Below are 19,620 nucleotides of genomic sequence, written 5' to 3' on the forward strand. Positions count from 1 at the left end.
GCCAGGAAATTGTCTCTGTAACAGACTAGACTGGATTCACAGTTCATAAACCTGACTCAAACTTAATCATAAGGAACCAGCCACCACAAGGCTGATTGTGGTCACCGGCTTCCCACATTCTGGAGGAAACCTGCCCCCTTCCCTCTGGACAATGGGCTCTCTGGCACTCCTTGTCCACTGCAACTTGCAGAAGTTTGCAGAGTAGCACGCCGGTCTCCAGTCCTTACTTAAGAATCCCTCTTCCCCGAGCCTCCACTCCACTTGGGCTCCAGGCTGGCCACGGTCATTACACGCCACTTCCCAACTCACCGTGGGTTTGAGTGTGAACTCAGTGACCTGCAGACTCCTTCACACCTTCAGAGGCTTTGATTTCTGAACTCTCCTTCCTGAAGTTAGAGACTTCCAACTCATAAAGACGAATGAGGCTTAAAATGCTATTTCACCTGGGAGAGCTGAAGGAATTGCTTTAGATTTATACTAGATTGTGAATGACAGTGGCAGCTATTACCCATCTGGAGTAAAGGACAGCCTGCCCCTTTGTCTTCCGCAGTACCCATCGGACCTGCTGGTGGTGATGGAAGGGGAAGGAGGGGCCAGCAGGAGAGAGAGAGGCCCAGAAAGACCAGGACCAGAAAGTCTGATGTTAGGACTGCTCGGAAGAGTCTGCCTGTGGTTCCCAAGTGTGGGGCATAGACCAGGCTCTTTGTGTCCTGTGTAGATGGGTCACCTGTTACAGCCACATTTTGAGTCTGCTCACTGCAGAAACATGGGATGTGCAGTGTGCATGCATGTGTGTGTGTATGTATTTATTTATTTTTACTTTGACAGGGCCCCTCTTCAGTACTGTCTCCAGGGGACGTAAATCTCTTGGTGAAGGTAAAAACATAAATGTGCATGCGTTTTGAGAGTTGTGACGGGGAGACTGGCGATGTCAATAATATGGTCTTTTTTATTTTTGGTCTGAGCAACTACATTAGAGTATAAACAACTATAACAACATTTCTTGAGAACATGCCGTGCCAGCAATGCGCTAAAATCCACTGTCCAGCACAGAAGCCACTGGCCACATGTGTGAATTTAAATTTAAGTTTAATGAAAAAAATGATTCCAGTCTTTGGTCACACTAGCTACATCCTAAGTACGTACTTGCTACCTGTGGCTCCTGGCTGCCTTATTAGACAATAAGATCCGTTGTCACGGGAAGTCCTTCCGGGTGGTGCTGTGGTTAATGCTTCACGTGCATCTCTCGTATCTGCAGTTGTTGCAGGAGGTTGGTACCGTTTATGTTCTCATTTTGCTTGTTAGTCGCTCAGTCACGTCAGGCTCTTTGAAACCTCATGGTCTGCAACCTGCCAGGCCCCTCTGTCCATGGGATTCTCCAGGCAAGAACACTGGAGTGGGTAGCCATTCCCTTCTCCAGGGGATTTGAAGACTATCCTGGTGTCTCTGCGGTGCAGTCAGTCAGCACATCTGGCAGTAAACCGGAAGGTTGGTGCTTTGAGCCCACCCAGGGATGCGTGTCACCCTTTATAGGGCTTCCCCGGTGGCTCTGACAGTAAAGAATCTGCCTGCAATGAAGGAGACCCGGGTTTGATCCCTGCATCAGGAAGATCCCCTGGAGAAGGGAATGGCAGCCCACTCCAGTGTTCTTGCCTGGGGAATCCCATGGACAGAGGAGCCTGGTGGGTTATAGTCCACGGGGTCGCAAAGAGTCAGATAAGACTTAGTGACTGGCACTTCGTTTGTTAGAAACCTGAGTTGCCATGAGGGTCAGTGACTTTCTGGGAATAGAATCTGGTCCTCAGTGAGTCCAGAGACTGACTTTGGACCCCGCACAGGACTGCGTCCTGGGGTTCTGAAAAGACAGACCTGGGCAGAATCCAGCAGGTTGGGTGGGGATCCTGCTGGTGCCGGGTCCAGGGCGCAGGTGCCGAGCGATGGAGTGAGCTGCTGGGCCCTTGGCCAGGCGGAGTCTGGATCCGAGCACAGATGGAGTTCATTGTCAGAACCACGGCACTCTCTCCCCGGGGCAGAGGACGTGAGCTGAGAAGAGCTCGGTTGAGATAGGGCATGGAGAGTTGGCTGCCTGGGAGCTCGGCCAGGGACCTCGGGTCTTGGACGGAGAAGAATGGGGGAAGGCAGGACCGAGCGGGTGTGAGATCTGTTTCCGGAAGAGCCGTCTTGTGGCCGCGCATGTGGGGGACCCTTTGCTGCCTCTCTTCTCAGCCTTGGTCTGAACTCTGGATGGAGCCCGGCCCTGCCTTTTGTGTGACCGCCCCCTTCCTCGTCTCCTGTCTTCTAGAAACCTCTTGGGAGGCATCTGAAAGCACCTGGTTCTTGCGTGAGAGCCAGGGAGGAGAGCAAAAGGAAAAAGGAAACCACAGAAGCCTGGGACTTTTCATCTCTCTGGCACATTGAGATGCCTTGATGGAAAATGATACATTTTATTTAAAAATAAGGAGTGGAGCAATCTTTCTTGATTTTTACTGACAAGAGGGAGATTTTTTTTTTTTACAACCAGGACATGGCAAGAAATCATTATCTATTGATTCAAGTCTTGTTTAGTACAGGCTTTTTAGTCTACATGGTTTCTCCCTAATTCTGTCCCACTGGAAGACATTGGGTTTGCCTTGGTTCTTGCCCCCCACCTCCCCTCAAGGATTCCAGCCTCAAAGTGTCCCAGTCTTTAAGGCATGGATAGCAGGAGTGACCACTGTATGCTTTATGACTGCAGCATTGAGACAGACGTTTAGTCAAACTGATACTTCTGTCCTGCAAAGGATGTAGCCGTGATCCTCTGAGCAGCCAGGAACTGCAGAGAGAATGTGAGCACCTGCCTTCAGGGAAGTACCTGAGACTCCCTGGCCTTCCAGAGCTGTGCTTTGCCTGGAAACTCTGAAGACGAGAGCCTGGTCCTCGTGGTTTGCCCAGGTCTGCAGTGTCACTGCCCTGCCTCCCTAGTGTACAATCACCCACTGCCATCTTGGTGTCGGTTAAAGCCTGATGGGCTGTCTGGTCCAGGCGGCTTGTGGGGGAGACCCTCTCTTGCTGAGAAGGCATTTTGATTACAGAAAATTTGCCTCATTCTGGTTATTGGAAGACTGCCTGAGTAGAGACTTCATATTCTAAGAGTTCCTGTTTACTGAACTTCCATGGTTGGATCTGTGCCCGGGAGGTCATCCTCAAGGATGATACCTCGCCGATGAACGCCTCTCCGTTAGACGAAACCCAGGATAAATATTATTTCACCCAATTCCTGCCAACAACCCAGTTACTGTTGTTGTTCAGTCGCTCAGTCATGTCTGACTTTGTGACCCCAGGGTCTTGCAGCACGCCAGGCTTCCCTGTCCTTCACCATCTCCCAGAGTTTGCTCAAACACATGTCCATTGAATCAATGATTCCATCCAACCATCTCATCCTCTGTCGTCCCCTTCTTTTCCTGCCTTCAATCTTTGCCAACACCAGGGTTTTTTCCAGTGAGTCAGCTCTTCACGTCAGGTGGCCAAAGTATTGGAGCTTCAGCCTCAGCATCAGTCCTTCCAATGAATATTCAGGGTTTATTTCCTTTAGGATTGATTGGTTTAATCTCCTTGCTGTTCAGGGAACTCTCAAGAGTCTTCTCCAGCACCATAGTTAGAAAGCATCACTTCTTTGGTGTGTAGCCTTCTTTATAGTTCAACTCTCACGTCCATACATGACTACTGGAAAAACCATAGCTTTGACTATATGGACTTTGGGTACTATTACCTGTTGCCTTTTGCAGAGCAGGAGGTAGGCATGGATGGGCCAGTCACTTGTTCAAGGTGACAGAGCTGGATGCTGGCAGAAACAACGCTCACTCCCAGTGTGACCAGCTCCAGTTCCTCATGCTCTCAACCCCTCTGCTATGTGACTTCATCTTTGCGTGTATCCAAGCTTCCTGACGCAAGACAGGCAGGTAGTGAGTTCCTTGGCTGTCAGCTAGAGGTTTGAGGTGTAGGCTACACACTTGGCATGAACATGCACTGAGGGTTCAAGAATCCAGCAGAAGTTCACGTGAGATGATCTAGAGATGGTTTCTGTGCCTGGCAAGAGATTGCAGAATCCCTGCAGGTTTATGCAGTTTTGAGCACTTGCTTTGTCTGCTGTCCTGCACCAAATACAATGACACAAGGTTTGCTGAAAATTTCTCAGGAAATAGGAAGGGGATGGAGGCAAAGGGGAGTCTGCATTGACACTTTGGAGCTTGCAACTTGCTAGATGCTTCACACGTATTAAATTTTGCACTGTCTCCTAAGGTAAGAGAAAGAGCCTTGTTAACAGATATGGAAGTGGACTCAAAGGAACTAAAGTGGCTTGCCTGAGATGACTCAGTTAAGTGGAAGAGTTGGGAGCAGAATTGATGATCAGGGTCATCTCTCTGATCTGCCAGTGGGACAAAGGGAGGAAGATTAGAGCTGAAACCACAGGGATGCACATGGCAGCTGAAACTCCTGTGTTCTCGCCATGGATTTCTCCCCAGAATCCGAGGTTCTCATCTCACAGATAGGGAGACTGAGGCTTGGAGAGGTGTAGCTGTGACCGCAAGTAGGCAGAGGCTTCACTGTGGTCTGGGTGAGCCCATCCAGCTGGACACAGAACTCTGGCTGGTGATGGGGAGGGAGAAAATTCCACCTATGGGTCCTCTTGAGTTCCTGTGGTGGGACTGAAAATTGACACAAGACTAACAGGAGCAAAATAAGTTTTAATTTGTACACATGGAGGTCTCCCAGAAATGAGACCTAAAAAGTGGCCAAGACAGGCAGCTTTTATACTTTGTAGATAAAGACATAAGACATTTGTGAGGAACTGACAGGGCAAAGAAACATAGGCTTTGGGTGCTTAATTAGTGAAAACTTTAAGCAGAGCTTGGGTTCAGGGTAGTAAGTTAAAAATGAAGATTTATACAGACTTCTTGGCCCTGAAATCCCTGTTTCTGGGGATAAAGGTGTCCTCCCACCTCCAAATGCAGGGAGGGCCCCTTTCATGTGAGAGGTTTATTTCCCGTTCTTCAGTTTATTTCCTATTTTCAGTGAGACAGAAGTATCAGTGTCTGTCTTACACTGGCCATTTCTTAAGTAACTTTAATTCACAATAATTTATATGCCACTGAGACATGTTTGGGGGCAGTCCGCCTGGGTCCCAGTGCCAGTATCAAGATGACTCAGGTGTCCCAGATCAGGAGGGGCACGGGAGCCTTGGTGGGAGAGTGGGTCGGGGGCTGGTCTCACCCTGTGAGCACTGGATTCCAGGACCAGGTCCGTATGTTAAGTCCAGCCCCACTCTAGCAAGTCCGGGGGCTGCCCTGGCCATCAGGGAACAGTCCTCACAGAACATGTGACTAAGACACGCTCAGGCTGACTTATCCACACCAGAAATTGACAAGAAATCGGAAAGTAGTGAGGTTTTGTCTCAGACATGATCGCTTTGTGCTGTGGATCCCACTGCACCCTCCAGGTCCACAACATCTTAGTGTCTGGACGTCCTTCTGCAACCAGCCTAGCTCTGTTTCCATGCATCCTGTTTCTGCGGGTGCTCTATTTCACAGATGTATCCTAAACAACTATAGAGACGGTCTAGGAATAGACGAGTTTCTCCCTAGTCTGTCACCCTTCCAAACAACAATTGAGAACAGCGCCCTTCAACTTATCTCATTTGCCGTTTCTTCACATACCCAACATGTAGCAGCCTCAGCATTTCAGCCAGCTTCTGAAACCACCCACTAAAGGAAGATGGCTCTAAGCGTGTGGAGATCAGTGGTTGGTGGCTGGGTCGGCTGGGCCCCTCATTACAGAGCTCAATTTGCTATAAATCAGACACACAGAGATAAAGCAACTCTACTTCCTCGGAGAGGTCACACATTTTTTTTTTTTTTCGGCATGGAGCTATAAAGAGACCACCTCAATAGTGAGACAGGAATATCCCCAGTGTGAAGCAATCAAGAGGACTTCTTGGAGTAGGACACCTCTAAAGAAACATCAAAGACTGAGTAGGCATGAGCACCTAAAAGGAAGGTGGACTGCTCAGAGTTGCTTTTTTGTTGACGAGAGCCCGTCCATCCTGAATTAGAGATCAAGATGAGTGCCGGGTCACCTGAGACATCACCCCCGTGAACGTGAGCAAGTCTTTGCCGACCTCTCCAGTGGAGCATCCCAAGGGCCCGAATTAGCGCATTTGCCTCTGTCAGTTGCTACCATGGATCCATGAACTCTTTAAGACGCTGTTTACTGTGGTCTCGAAGCAGAAGAATGCAGCGCCCAACAGCAAGGGAGCCGCTGGCTGAGTACGTGAATTCATAACAACAGCCGAATGCTCTGGAAGTGATCTGGCATTGTTCTGAGAGCCATCCTTGTTTTACTTTATTTAAACACTTTGTCACAAGGAGGGAATGGGGGAGAAGACAGGAGTAGAGTGAAGGCATGGAAGGAGCACCATGGTAAAGAATCACCTGCAATGCAGGAGACACAGGAGACATGGGTTGGATCCCTGGGTCAGGAAGATCGCCTGGAGGGAGACATGGTAACCCACTCCAGTATGCTTGCCTGGGAAATTCCATGGACAGAGGAGTCGATGGGGTCACGATGACAGCAAGACGAAGGAGCAGTCCAAGATGCTGGGGTGTGAGTTGGACGAGAGGGTGGTCAAGCCAGTGAATTTCATTTGGGGTTTACTGTGCTCTGAACTGTAAGATCTGAGGATGACACAGACAAGCTCAAGAACCGGTTCCCCGGGCCTTATGTTCACTCCAGGGACAGAACTCACCTGCTACAGAGCCGAGGAGCAAAACTCCATTCCAGAGAACCTTGATTAAATACCTACTTTGGACTGAGAAGAGCTTCCTTTGTGGCTCAGCTGGTAAAAAGTCCGCCTGCAATGTGGGAGACTTGGGTTCCATCCCTGGGTTGCAAAGATCTCCTGGAGAAGGGAATGGCTACCCACTCCAGTATTCTGGCCTGGAGAATTCCAGGGACTGTATAGTGCTTGGGGTTGCAATGAGCCAGACATGACTGAGTGACTTTCACTTGGGCTAAGAAGAATGACAGGTGATACTTGGTGTGTGTTACAGTGAGCAAGACTCTCAGAGCGGGGTTGCCTCTTGCGTTCTTTATTTTGCCTCTTTGTTCAGAAACCACTGAGATAAACCTGTGAGACAGAGAATTCAACTTTCAGCATTGTTTTGGGACAAAGCATGCTGTTTCTTACAGTACTAAATGCTTGCTTTAAATCTGTACCATGAATATTTTAGATGTTCACAGACATCGATACATGTACTTTCGACATCTTGGTCTTGGGCTACATTTCAGCCATCTGGTTGGAAGTAGGGAGACATGCAGTAATAATACAGATGTATCAATGCTGAAACCTAGTTTAAGAACAAGAGAGAAAAAAGTTTGACACAGCCTGTGTGGGTAATGACTCCATCTACCCGTTTGCTTTTTCATCATTTGCTGGCTTCCTCCTGTCTGGAGGGGTTGGAGCTATGGGTCACCTTTTGTTTTACAAGTAACTGTATTATTGTGTTACTCTTTCTCTCAGGACGTGTGCAATGACTGTCCCCCGGGCCCCCCAGGCCTTCCTGGTCTTCCAGGTTTTAAAGGGGACAAAGGTCTCCCAGGAAAGCCAGGGAGAGAAGGCACAGAAGGGAAAAAGGTAGGAACAAAAGAGGAGACTTAGTTTTTATCATTGGGATGAAATGAAACATCTTGGAAACTCCAGCACTGCCTCTCTGGTACCCGTTGGGAGGCGAGGATCATTGGGGTCACCTTGGGGACTGGTTCATGCACCAGTCTCCACTTTGGGGGTGGATTATACCTATGAATGCACAGCCACATACCCTATCACTACCCGCCTATATTCTTTGCTCAGACATGCTGGGGGATGAGCAGGGACCTGGGAATCCCATGGGAAATCAGTGAATGATATGAACGTGGACATCATGCTGATGTTGCCATATGTCAGGTCCAGACACTTACTCCTGCTGTTTTTTTTTTTTTTTTTTCCTCCCTGTTCTTCCTGCTGCAGGGGGATGCTGGACCCAGAGGCCTCCCAGGGCCCCCAGGAATAGCTGGACCACAGGTCAGTGAACCGTCATAAAACTCATGTGTATCTGTTCTCATCTCACTGGTTAGCCTAAGTTTGAGGAAGAGTGATGCCCGGTGTAAAGGGATCATGGTTTTAAAATCAGAAAACCCATGTTCCAGGTCTCTCCTTTGCACCGGCTGTCTCAGTGACCTTGGGAATGGGCCCTTGAACTTGCTGAGTCTCAGATTGCTCATCTACAAATACCCGAGTGGTTGAAAGTGCAGATGAGCTACTGGATAGGAGTGTGTGGTGCTGGTTACAAGGTGAACTTTGGGGTCAGATAACTCTGAATTTGAGTTGAGTCACTGCTGCTGTGTGACCTTAGGCAAAATCTTTGACCTCTCTGGGCCTCAATTTCTCCACCCACTAATGATGTGAATAAAAACAACTGTGGAGAGAAGTGAGAGTTGAACATATTGTACAGAAAAAGAACTTAGCACTCGATAAAAGGATTATTAGGGTGCTTGCTTTGGCAGCACATACACTAAAATTGGAACGATACAGAGAAGAGGAGCATGGCCCCTGCATAAGGATGACATGCAAATTTGTGAAGCATTCCGTATTTTTAGATGTATGGAGAGAGTAACATGGAAACTTACATTACCATGTGTAAAAACAGATAGCCAACAGGAATTTGCTATTTGGCTCAGTTAGCTCAAACAGGGGCTCTGTATCAACCTTAGACGGGTGGGATGGGGAGGGAGATGGGAGGGAGGTTCAGAAGGGAGGGAATATATGTATACCGATGGCTGATTCATGTCAACGTTTGACAGAAAACAGGAAAATTCTGCAAAGCAATTATCCTTCAATAAAAAATAATTTTAAAAGAGAGTGTTATTAGGAGAGTGCTATAGAAACGCAGTGGGCATCATTCACTGTGCCGTGAATGACGAGACACCTGCCCGGAAGAGTCAGCATGGCGCCGCAGTTTCACAGAGCTCGGAGGCTGGCATGGGAGGGGGAGCTGGGCATGCAGCTGCGGGACAGGCAGGTGTCGGGGCCGCGGCTGTCGGGCGCTCGGTCATGACGGGGCTCAGTGCTCAGCGGGAGAGCGTGTCGGCTGGCGTGTAGGCAGGGAGCGGACATCCTTGTTGCCCTGGGAGCTCTCTGCCCCCACCAGCTCTGTGCTGCTGTGACCTCTGCACATCCTCTGTCCTGGCGTCCAGGGACACATGTGTCACTCTGCTTCTCTGGGACTCGGTGTGGCTCCTCTGATGGGAGTTGCAGCATGAAATTGTCAGTAGGAGAGAGACCACAGGAACAAGACCTTTGGGGCGGGAATCCAGTCTCAGCACGACCGTGGGCTGGCTTCTTGCCTCCTGGCCCTTTCCGTTCCTCCTGGTGAATGAGGGACTGTGAGGGCAGAGACCTTCCAGGCTCCTGGCCCAAACTGCTCAAAGATGCTCCCATCTGCGCCTGGCACGCCGTAAGCCCTCTGTCATTGCCTGGGCTAAGATTGAGGTGAGGACCTGGGCAGAAGGTATAAGCAAGCCAAATCAGACTCTAGTGCAGTATTGTGAAATGTTTAAAATGATTGAAGTAGTCCCATGAGGAACAAAGGACCAGAATGATGATTAAAGATGAGACCCAACCTACATGAGACCCTCGTCCTCCGTACACAGTGCTCAATCGTGTCCCCTTGTCTCATGGTAATTTCTGCCCCTTCAGAGCCCTGTGTTTGTTTACATTTTCATATTTTGTTCATCTTGCATTATTTTGCATTAGTTTTTTATTAGAAAAGAAAAACATTTTTAATCATTTAAAAATTTAACGCTCAAAACATATAGTACAATTTGCTCTTAACTTTAGTACAGACATATTCAGAAGTTCTCAAGTAGGAAGGGATATAGATTTATACTGAATAGGTGATGAAATTCTTCATTTTGCATTAATTTTGACTTGTAAAAATATGTCATTGAAATATTCTTTATCTCTGATCTGAAGTTTATGGGGCCCCCACTTGCCTCACCCTAGGCCCAGCCCTGAAAGATGGGGTTGGAGCCGTTATATTTGCTATTAAAAGGTAAGGAGGCAAACAAACATACTGAGGTGGGACACAACCTGGGAGCCTGTGGGGTATCGGGATGGGAAACAGCCAGGTGTCCCAGGCCCCAGCTGGCAGGTTAAGACAGCTCGTGTTTGTTGTGCAGAGACTTTGAAGTTGTATAGGGTTTTGACAAAACCAAGACTCCTACTTCGGGAACTGAAGACATTAGGTCTCAGTGTAGATAGAACTGGAGGTTCTGCCTGGGCAAGTGTTAGGCTAAGAGACACCAGCACAGCTGAGCATCCTCTGTGTTATTCCTGAGAATTCCCCTCTTTTCTGGGGTCGTAAGCGGCGGCTAACCTCTTTGCTTGAAGGAGTCTGCAGGTGAGTCATTTCAGCTGGTCCTCAGCATGCAACCTTTGCTGTCAGCTTGCCAGCATCTGGGTGCTACCTCTGCCACATGATAACCTTTATTCAGAGAAAGGAAAGCAGATCAATTAAACAGATAAGGCGTTCCCTCCACTAAGGAGGAACTGTTTTCTCAATCAGCCCAACTGCTCCTGAAGTGCTGGTGTCTTGGGACAGTGACTCTGCCTTTGTTCCTTTATAATTCCCTTCAAGGGAGGGTTTGCCTCCTTTAGAGTCAGAGAAAGTCAAAGAGAGCTTCCCTCCAGGAAAAGAACAGAAATCAGCGCTGCTGCTGAGAGACAGGGTGTTTTGTTTCTCCACTTGGGAGTCCGTGGTGGCCTTGAGAAGGTCTCAGGGTCACCCTGCAGAATGAGCTCCTGGGGAGCTGCAGGAGACATTCTACCTGGTGTGTTAAGGACCAAGGATATATATCCTGCTTTATAATATCTCTTGTGATGGTGAGTATCATCCTTGGAGGTAGAGATGTTCCGCTTTACGGATTAGAAAACTAAGGCATAGCAAGGTTAAATGCCAGTGTTACAAAACGAGTAGGCAGTAGAGCCAAAGTGAATCCCTGGAGCCCAGGTCCCAGACCCCACTAGTTAGCATGTTGTTACACCCCCGTAGGGGCTTCCCTGGCGGCTCCTGCTTGCAATGTAGGAGATGCGAGTTCAGTCACCGGGTCAGGTAGACCCCCTGAAGAAAGAAATGGCAACCCACTCCAGTATTCCTGTCTGGTAAATCCCATGGACAGAGGAGCCCGGTGGGCTACAGTTCAAGAGATCCCAAGAGTCAGACACGACCTAGCAACTAAGCCACTCCCATACCCTCAGTAATGCTATCGGCAACACGGGCACCAAGGACAGTTCCCACAGGAGCACAAAGCTTCTATCTCTTGATCCCCTGCCTCGGTTGCTGACTCTTGATAGCATTCCCTTTCTCACCACCTGTTGCTGGGAAGATGACTTGCAGAGGAATTCAGTATCTCACCTGAGGACCCACAGGCTTGCCTTGGTTCTTGGCTTTAAACTCCAGCCTGTCTACAATGCTGCGTACAGTGGAGTGTTTGTGGTCATTGTTAGTGTCCTTTTATAACCAAAGGCTCTAGGTATTCACTGGTCACAGGCATCATCAGGAAGGTTTGATTGTTTGTGGTTGTGATCCAGCATCTGGGAAATCAGGCTTCCCAAGATTTTTCCTGCAAATTTGCAGCTGCCATCTCTGGATCTTGGGTCTGGGGAGGTTAATGACACCGTCAGCTCCAGATCTTCCTTCTGGAGCTTTCAGACCTGACTGCATAAGATTCTGACTAAGGGGAGGAATCTGAAAACAGTGGCTTCCATTATGACCAGCATCCAGGTAGAGGGAGAAGAAGCAAGACTGTCATCAGACCATGATTTTCTGATGAGTCAGATGTAAAAGCCCCTTTGAGTTTGGAAATGCTGATTATTCCATCTTTTGTGAAAAACATGGTTTTCTTCTTGACCACGTGTCCACCCATCATGTAATAGGTACTGCAGGCACCAGGGATGCTAGGTGAGTAGAAGACCTCACTGGAGGTTCTGAACAACTCTGGGAGGCAGAGATGACACCTCTTTTGCTGTTGTTAGAACTGCCAGAAAAGGCCCAGGAATCCCATTCTGCCCAGAAGGCAACCCAGGGCCATTTAGTCCATGCTGTCTTTAGGAGAAGTCTCTATTCATCCATGAGTGCTTCAGTCCTGAGAGATTCCTGCCAGGCATGCCCTTAAACAGCTCCCTTCCAAGTCAGGAGGAATAGCGTTAGGTCGGATATGGGCCATGTCTTCTAGGGCCTGATGTGTTGGAGAAGAAAGATCTACAAGGTGATTACTCTTAGCAAAAATCAGACTGGGGCCAAGGCCATCGAGAGCAGGGAGTCAGTGGTTCCCCAGCCTGGTTCTGCCTCTTAATAGCTGGGTAAATTGCACTGACTGATCATAAGACTTGGGGAACTTGGACTTTTCTGAAGCTGGGGTCCCTCATCTGTAAAAGTAGGACTGCATGGCCCATCTCACAAAGAGGACATGATTCAACACGGAAACATTTACAAAGCCCCAGGTGTGGTGCCCAGCACGTAGAAGTGTTAGGTGCGTGTAACTGTGGATGGTCCTGCGTACCGTTCCTTCTTTGGAGTTAATAACAACTACAACAGCTTGCCAGGAGGAGAGTTAAATGATCTTAAGGAAAATAATGCCACGGGGCAGAGGTCACCAGTGAAGGCCATCTGGAGGAGGAGGTAGGATTTTTTAAAATATTTATTTATTTTTATTTATTTATTCAGGTCTCAGTTGCAGCACTGAGATCCTCGCTGTGTCCTGCGGGACCTTTTGTTGCGGTATACAGACTCTCAGAGTTGCGGCGTGCAGGCTCAGTAGTTACTAAGTCACTCTGACTTAGTTGCCTCTCAGCATGTGGGATCTTAGTTCCCCGGCCAGGGATTGAACCTGATTCCCCTGCGTTGCAAGGTGGATTCTTAACCACTGGACCATCAGGGAAGTCCCAAGAAGTAGGGTTTTGCTTGCATTGAAAAAGTAGGCATTTTTGTGGAAAGGTTTTTTAACCAGAGAAACAACACACAAATTTTCAGGGGAAAAATTTCTGAGAATAGCAGAGGCTTACTAATTTGAGAAAATTTAGGCCCTGCTCTCAACAATTTGTAAAATCCTAGAGAGAATTACCTGCTTGATGGATTCACAAAAGCCAACATCTTTAGAACAGCCTCTGCTATGAATATAACCTCTAAATAATTATTGTATTATGTACTTAGTACATGATGGCATGGGGGAAGTATATTTAAAAACCAAACAGAATCTTCTCCCAAACCAGAAGGTAGAATGAAAATAATTTCTTTTTTCATAAGCATTAAACCAGAATATTATAGGTATCACAGGCAATTCTGCCAAGAGCTTGTAAAGACAAAGAAACCTCACCTTTTTCTATGGTCAAGCAGCTATGACTGATGACGTATGTGTCCTCAAGGTGAATAGTAATTAGTCCTCACGTAAAAGGACCACATAGCACTGTTTGTCATGTTCATCCTAATTCACCTGGTAATTGGACTAATCGTCTGCTTTAGTGAATTAGCTTCAAACGAAATAAAAACAAACTGCTCACATCCTTTTGCCTGGAGGTAGTTCTGCAGCTTGGAAAAAAGGACCCAGAAGTTAGGCTCCTCGTTTCCTACAGCATCTGGCTGATGGGGCTTTATTTCCCTTGTTGATTACATTTCAAAGAGATGTTCCCAGATCCTCGAGAAATATTTTCCTGGGTCCTTTTGTTGTTGTTTAGTCAGTCGATAAATTGTTTCCGAATCTTCTGCAACCCCATGGACTATAGCCCACCAGGCTCCTCTGTCCATGGTACTTCCCAGGCAAGACTACTGGAGTGGGTTACCATTTCCTTCTCCAGAGGATCTTCCCAACCCAGGGATCAAACCCATGTCTCGTGCACTGGCAGGCAGATTCTTTACCACTGTACCACCTACGAAGGCCACTCCTGGGTCCTAGAACCGGCAAAAGTCTTATTGGCCTTTGAAAAGGACTGATAGCATTCCCAGGAGACAGAGAAAGCACTCACAGTGTCGAGTTTTCTGAAGTCAGCGCTCTGATAGAAGGGCTTGTGGGCTTGTGGTGGGAGTTTCTTCTGTCCTTTTCAGCAGGAAAAGCGAAGCCCTTTCATTGCATCCTCAGTAAACGTCTACTACAGAAAGCCAAGTTTGCAAAGTAGTAAACCAGTAATGTTCCCGGAATATAGAATCCAGGACGGCAGGTTGTTTCTTGGTTTGTCTTGTCTCTAATCTGTTTTTTCTTGACGGCTATATTCTTGGTGCATTGAAAGGTTCTGAGAACATGGTTAGCATAATCAGTCAGGCTTCCAGATTGAAAATCTAGTGCTCTTGACATTATGAAACCAGCAGGACAAAGCATCGTGACCTAAAAAAAATAAAACCAGGAAATTAACTTGATCAGGAGGAGACAGTTTGGACACAGATCTGGATTAGGTGACAAATATCATTATTATTATTATAATTTTTTCAGCTCTGTGACCTCAGGTGAATGACTTAACCTCTCTGGTCTTCAGGACCCTTATCTGTATGCCCTGATAACAACCCCCTACCTCACTGAGTAGTTTTCCTGGCTGAATGAGATAATGTGGACACATCAAATGCTGTTTTGCATCAGCTCAGGATATAAACAAAGAAATACATGAAGTGGGACCCCATGTGGACACTGGCAGAGCGCCCAGCTGAGCAGGGCTCTGTAAATGTCAGCCCTCTTTTCTGGAAGGAAGTGAGTCAGGCTTGGGGGTGGCTGTGTGTGCTTTGATTGTGGAGAAGGAGACAAGGACAACTGTGGAGATCCTTGAGCTGCTGACATTTCAGTTGTGGGGTGAGGGTTGAAACCACTCTAAGCCCAGACTGAGGACTGGAAATTGAAAGGAAACCATTTACTTTTAAGGCAGTCATCCTTCATGTCGGAGAAACAGTGTGCTAGTCTGTCACTTTTTTCATTGAGATTACGAAGTGGCCTGCAGACGGTGTGCTGGCTTTATAGATCTTAAAACAATAGACATAATTCCATGCAAAAATGTTGCAACAAATGCTCTTCCCCTATGAATCTCTTTTTTTCCTGTACACAAAAGCATTTGGCACTTTACAGATAGAGCACCTAACCCTCCCAGTATACCACAGAGAGGAGGCTAGGGTATTACTGGGTAATTATTGTCATCGATGAACTGCTGGTGTGGTACAGTGTCTGGATGGAAAGAGGGCTGGGCATGATGTTTCAGTGAGAGAATTGCAGGGTTTGGGAGTCTGGAAGGACCCTCAGAGATAGGCCTGCCACCCACCACCTCCACTCCTTCGTCTACTGAATAAACAAACAGGGCAAAGAAGGAACATGATCTTTCAAAGATGCAAAGGTAAGGGAAGACAGGCCTGGAACCACAGCCAAGACTGATTAATTGCCAACAGCTTTTAATGCATAATGCATTCTTGCAAAGGAACTAGAGTGTTTTTGTTTAATAACATTGTACTGGAATACACTTGTTAACCCGGTAAGCCTAAGTAGGTGACAGTTAAGAGAGGTCAGAACCTTTGAGTGTCACTTTCAGGACTAGTTTGTAAGACTGCATTTTTGGTAGGTTGCGTGCTGTGTCTTGACGACCATGATAATGAAGACGACGGTGATGTGAAGGAGGAGGGGGACAGAGGGGCCAGTAGTGAGTGATGCAGTGATGATGGTGATGCCAGTGAAGAGATGATGGTAGAGGTGATGAAGAAGGTGAGGATGATGGTGGTGCTGGTACTGATCGTGGTGATGGATGATGAGAAGGAAGGAAAAGATGATAGTGACAGTGATGGGGAAAATGATGACAGTAACGACGGTCATGGTGGTGATGATTGATGAGTTAGGGAGAAGGACAGTGGTTGTGATGATGACGCCACAGTGACAGCAACAGTGATGGTGACGATGGGCGTGGTGATAACGACCACGGTGATAACACAGTGAGGCTGCTGAGGGTTAACACTGACCTGTCACTGGTCTAGGCACTTTGTAGATTTTAAGTCATTTCATCCTCACAGCAACCCCCTCACAAAGAGTCTACTGTTATTGTTTTCATTTTTTAAGTAGGAAACAGAAGAATTGAAACACCTTGACCAATGACACACAATGAGTAAATGACAAAATCCAGATTCCAATACAGAATAGTAAAAACTAATAATTGTAGCTCTTACTATATTTTGAGCTCCATGCTAAGTATTTCCCGTGTATTATTTGATTTTATTCTCCCAACATTTCATGGGGTGGGCAATCATCAGTCTCTTCATTTTGTAGATTAAAAAAGCCCCACAACTTGGACTTTAAATGACCTGCTCAAGATCATGTAGCTATTTGGGCCCCCAGCACAAACCTGATAAGAAACTGATGAAGAATGAGTGAATGAATACAACACAAAATTTTTCTTTTGCAAAGGAGCTCTAGCAAAATTTTCTGTAATTTTCTTTTTTTTTTCTCTTAAGGGAAGTAAAGGAGAACATGGTGCAGATGGTGAGATTGGACAGAAAGGTGACCAGGTAAGAACTCATTTTATAATAAACTGTCCACCCTGAAGAAGCAGCACTGTTTTGTCCTAGGTAGTTTTCACTCCACCATTTGGGAAATCTTTTCTTGTCTCTTCCTTGCCTTCGGTAGGATTTTTTTTTTTTTTTTTAAATCAGGATTTCATAGTTTCCACCTTGGTTCATTGTCACATTCCCCTTTCCCCTTTCTCAATTATCTGAGGAGCCTACCTTTTTTGTTTCTTTTTTTTAATATATATTTTAAAATTTTGTGCTCATTTACCTTTGGTTCTTCTTGCTCACTGAAATAGTAGTCATTCTTTACCGAAGGCACAATGCCGCCGTCTTTCCTCCTGCCTGCCCTCTGCTTCTGTTGTATGACTCTCCCCGTGAGACCCTGTCCAAGCCTGCTGGACCACTTCTCCAAACACCTTGTAAAATGGCCCCCATGACGATGTGATGCTCTTCCTGCGGATCTGAACACTGTCTCCCATTCATTGCCCAGCCAGAGCTGCAGCAGCCTTTCTGCATTTAAACCGACTGTTCTACTTGTGCTTTGCTTCTGCCACCCTTTCCCCCCTTGCCTTCTCCTGTCCTCTCTCCACGTGCCCCTGCCTCTCCTTCTTCCATCCATCTCTTCACGGTAAACCCGCTCCACGCCAGGCCCCACCCCTGGCTCTGAGCTTCAGGTTGAGCAGTGGGCAAATCCCTGACCCCACAGACCCTAAGCGACAGGTGAGGCTCGGGGGCAGAGACCCAAGGGGCGGGGAGATGAGCGCTGCATTCAAGGTCTGGTCAGCAAAAATGTCTGTCCTGAAAAACAAACCATGTTTGGATTACTCTTAATAGTTTTCCACAGCAGTGCTCTCTAGACTGAACGTTGCAGCTTGTGTTTTCCTGTGGAAGGACGTGACGGCGTAGGGCAGGGAAGCCGTTTCTTTCCTGGCGGTTGGCTTGGTTTGGTAACTTTGATGTATGCATGAATGCTGAGGTGCTATCCTTTGCACCATAACCGGTTTAGCTCATTCTGTAATACACATAGACTCGCTTCTACACGGGGACATGACTGTCTTTCTTAAAATAACTGTAATATTCTCACAGATTCTATAATTCAGTTAACTGAGCTATTTCCATTGTGGGTGTAAATTGTATATATGCATTTATCTGCTTTTAAGTTTTTCTTATGGGAGACTTGAAACACATCAAAATAAGAGTGTAGAGACTTCCCTGGTGACCAACTGGCTGGGACTCCATGCTCCCAACGTGGGGACCTGGGTTCCATCCTTGGTTGGGGAGCTGGACCCGACATGCCACAGCTGAGGGTCCCATGTGCCATAACTGAGACACAGCAGCCAAGGAAATAAATACATATTTTTAACAACATGCTTAGTCTCTCAGTTGTCTCTGACATTTTGTGACCCTGTGGACTACAGGTAACCTGCCAGGCTCCTCTGTACATGGGATTTTTCAGGTGAAAATATTGGAGTAGGTTGCCATCACTTCCTCCAGGGGATCTTCCCTGGGCCAGGGATTAAACCCGCATCTCCTATGTCTCCTGTATTGCAGGTGGATTCTTTTTCAGGTGGATTCTTTTCTCACTGAGCCATTGGGGAAACCCCATAAAACAAATAAGAGAGTATAATAAAAAGCACCCCCTTGGACCTCTCACCTGGTCACAGCATCTTCCAGCTCTTAGGCCACTCTTGGTTTCATCTGTATTACATCTTCCTTCACATTATTTTGAAGCAAATCCAGTTCCAGGGAAGATTGCTAGACACTCCCTCAGCCACCTTTTGATATAAATATAAATATGTAGGTTTATGCACATACACACACACACACACACACACACACACACACATATATATCCAGAATTGTTATCTGAGTTAGGAGATGGCTTCTGGCTTGTTATCTGAAATCTGTAGTTGCACAAAGTGAAAAGCCTTTGAGGAATCATTTAAAATAATTGTCTTTTGTTTTCCTAGGGTCATCCAGGAGTTCCTGGTTTCATGGGCCCCCCAGGGGACCCCGGACCACCAGTAAGTAATTATTTGGAATGCCTTCGTCTTCTGGCCTTGCCATTGGTACGCATTGCGGTGGCCACGTTTGTGAACAACCTTGTAGGGAATTGATTAGGCTGCTATCATTTAATTTCATGAAAAGTTGGTTGTTTCAAAATGTATAATTTCATGTAGGAAATTTCTTTACACTCTGTTTGCCTGTGTTACTGGATCTGGTGACATCTGACGATCAGCAAAAAGAAAAACTGATCAAGATAGCAATAGTTTAGGTCATGGGAAAAGGCATTGGCCTGAAGGGAGAAGGGACATTTGAGAGGCAACCACTGTCGTAAAAAGTGCTCAGTTCATGAATGAATCATGATGTGGCCGCTTCTGTATTCCTGAAACTTTGCCCACACCTGGGCCAATATAGGCACCCGATAAATATGTGAAACGACTGAATAAAGACTGCTGAAAGGTATAAATAAAGTACTGTGAAAGCTTGCTTATTTGTTATCCCATGTTTAGTTACTCCCTGCAATGGTCCTGGTTTGGGCTGGCCTCCAGACAGGCACGGAAAAAGACTATTGTCATCAGACCTATGATAACGGAAAACCCTCTGTAGGAGCCTCTTAATATGTGTCTGGTACGGGTTAACTCTTTGTATGTATACCTTAGTCGGTTCTCTCAACAACTCAGATTAAATGCGTGCTATCTTTTTCTTTTTCCCCATTTTACAAAGGAACTGAGATGGCAGAGGAATAAAATAACTTCCCTGGGGCCATACAGCTCTCAGTGGGGACCCAGGACATGGACCCCGGAGGTCTGGCTCTGAGAGGGTGCTCTCCTAACTGGTACCCTCGAGTCTGTGCCAAGCGCATTGCGGGGCATTGCCTCACGCACTCCTCACCCCCGCTGTGCCTCGGGCAGTGCCACTGCCTCCCTTCTATGGACGAGGACAGCTTAGAGATCTGACACCTTTCCCTCAGAGCCAGTAAGCAGCAATGCATCCATTAATCTAGAGTCTCTGCCTTTGTCACCCA

The 19,620-nt window shown here is 47.0% G+C and overlaps 1 protein-coding gene and 1 non-coding gene across 2 annotated transcripts in view; both read left to right on the plus strand.

The window, feature by feature from the left end:
- The window catches only part of COL22A1 (collagen type XXII alpha 1 chain), a 197,156-nt gene that overhangs the window by 146,774 nt on the left and 30,762 nt on the right, over positions 1–19,620 (plus strand). The window contains exons 43-47 of the mRNA XM_061123137.1: positions 829–876; positions 7,556–7,669; positions 8,042–8,095; positions 16,539–16,592; positions 18,563–18,616. Coding sequence (XP_060979120.1) covers positions 829–876; positions 7,556–7,669; positions 8,042–8,095; positions 16,539–16,592; positions 18,563–18,616 — 324 coding nt within the window. The remainder of the gene's footprint in view (positions 1–828; positions 877–7,555; positions 7,670–8,041; positions 8,096–16,538; positions 16,593–18,562; positions 18,617–19,620) is intronic.
- On the plus strand, positions 8,562–8,668 carry LOC133042956 (U6 spliceosomal RNA). Its single transcript, XR_009689650.1, has one exon. It is a non-coding gene; the product is annotated as a U6 spliceosomal RNA (small nuclear RNA).

The sequence above is a fragment of the Dama dama genome, chromosome 21 (assembly GCF_033118175.1).
Source record: "Dama dama isolate Ldn47 chromosome 21, ASM3311817v1, whole genome shotgun sequence".
In the NCBI taxonomy this organism is placed as follows: domain Eukaryota; kingdom Metazoa; phylum Chordata; class Mammalia; order Artiodactyla; family Cervidae; genus Dama; species Dama dama.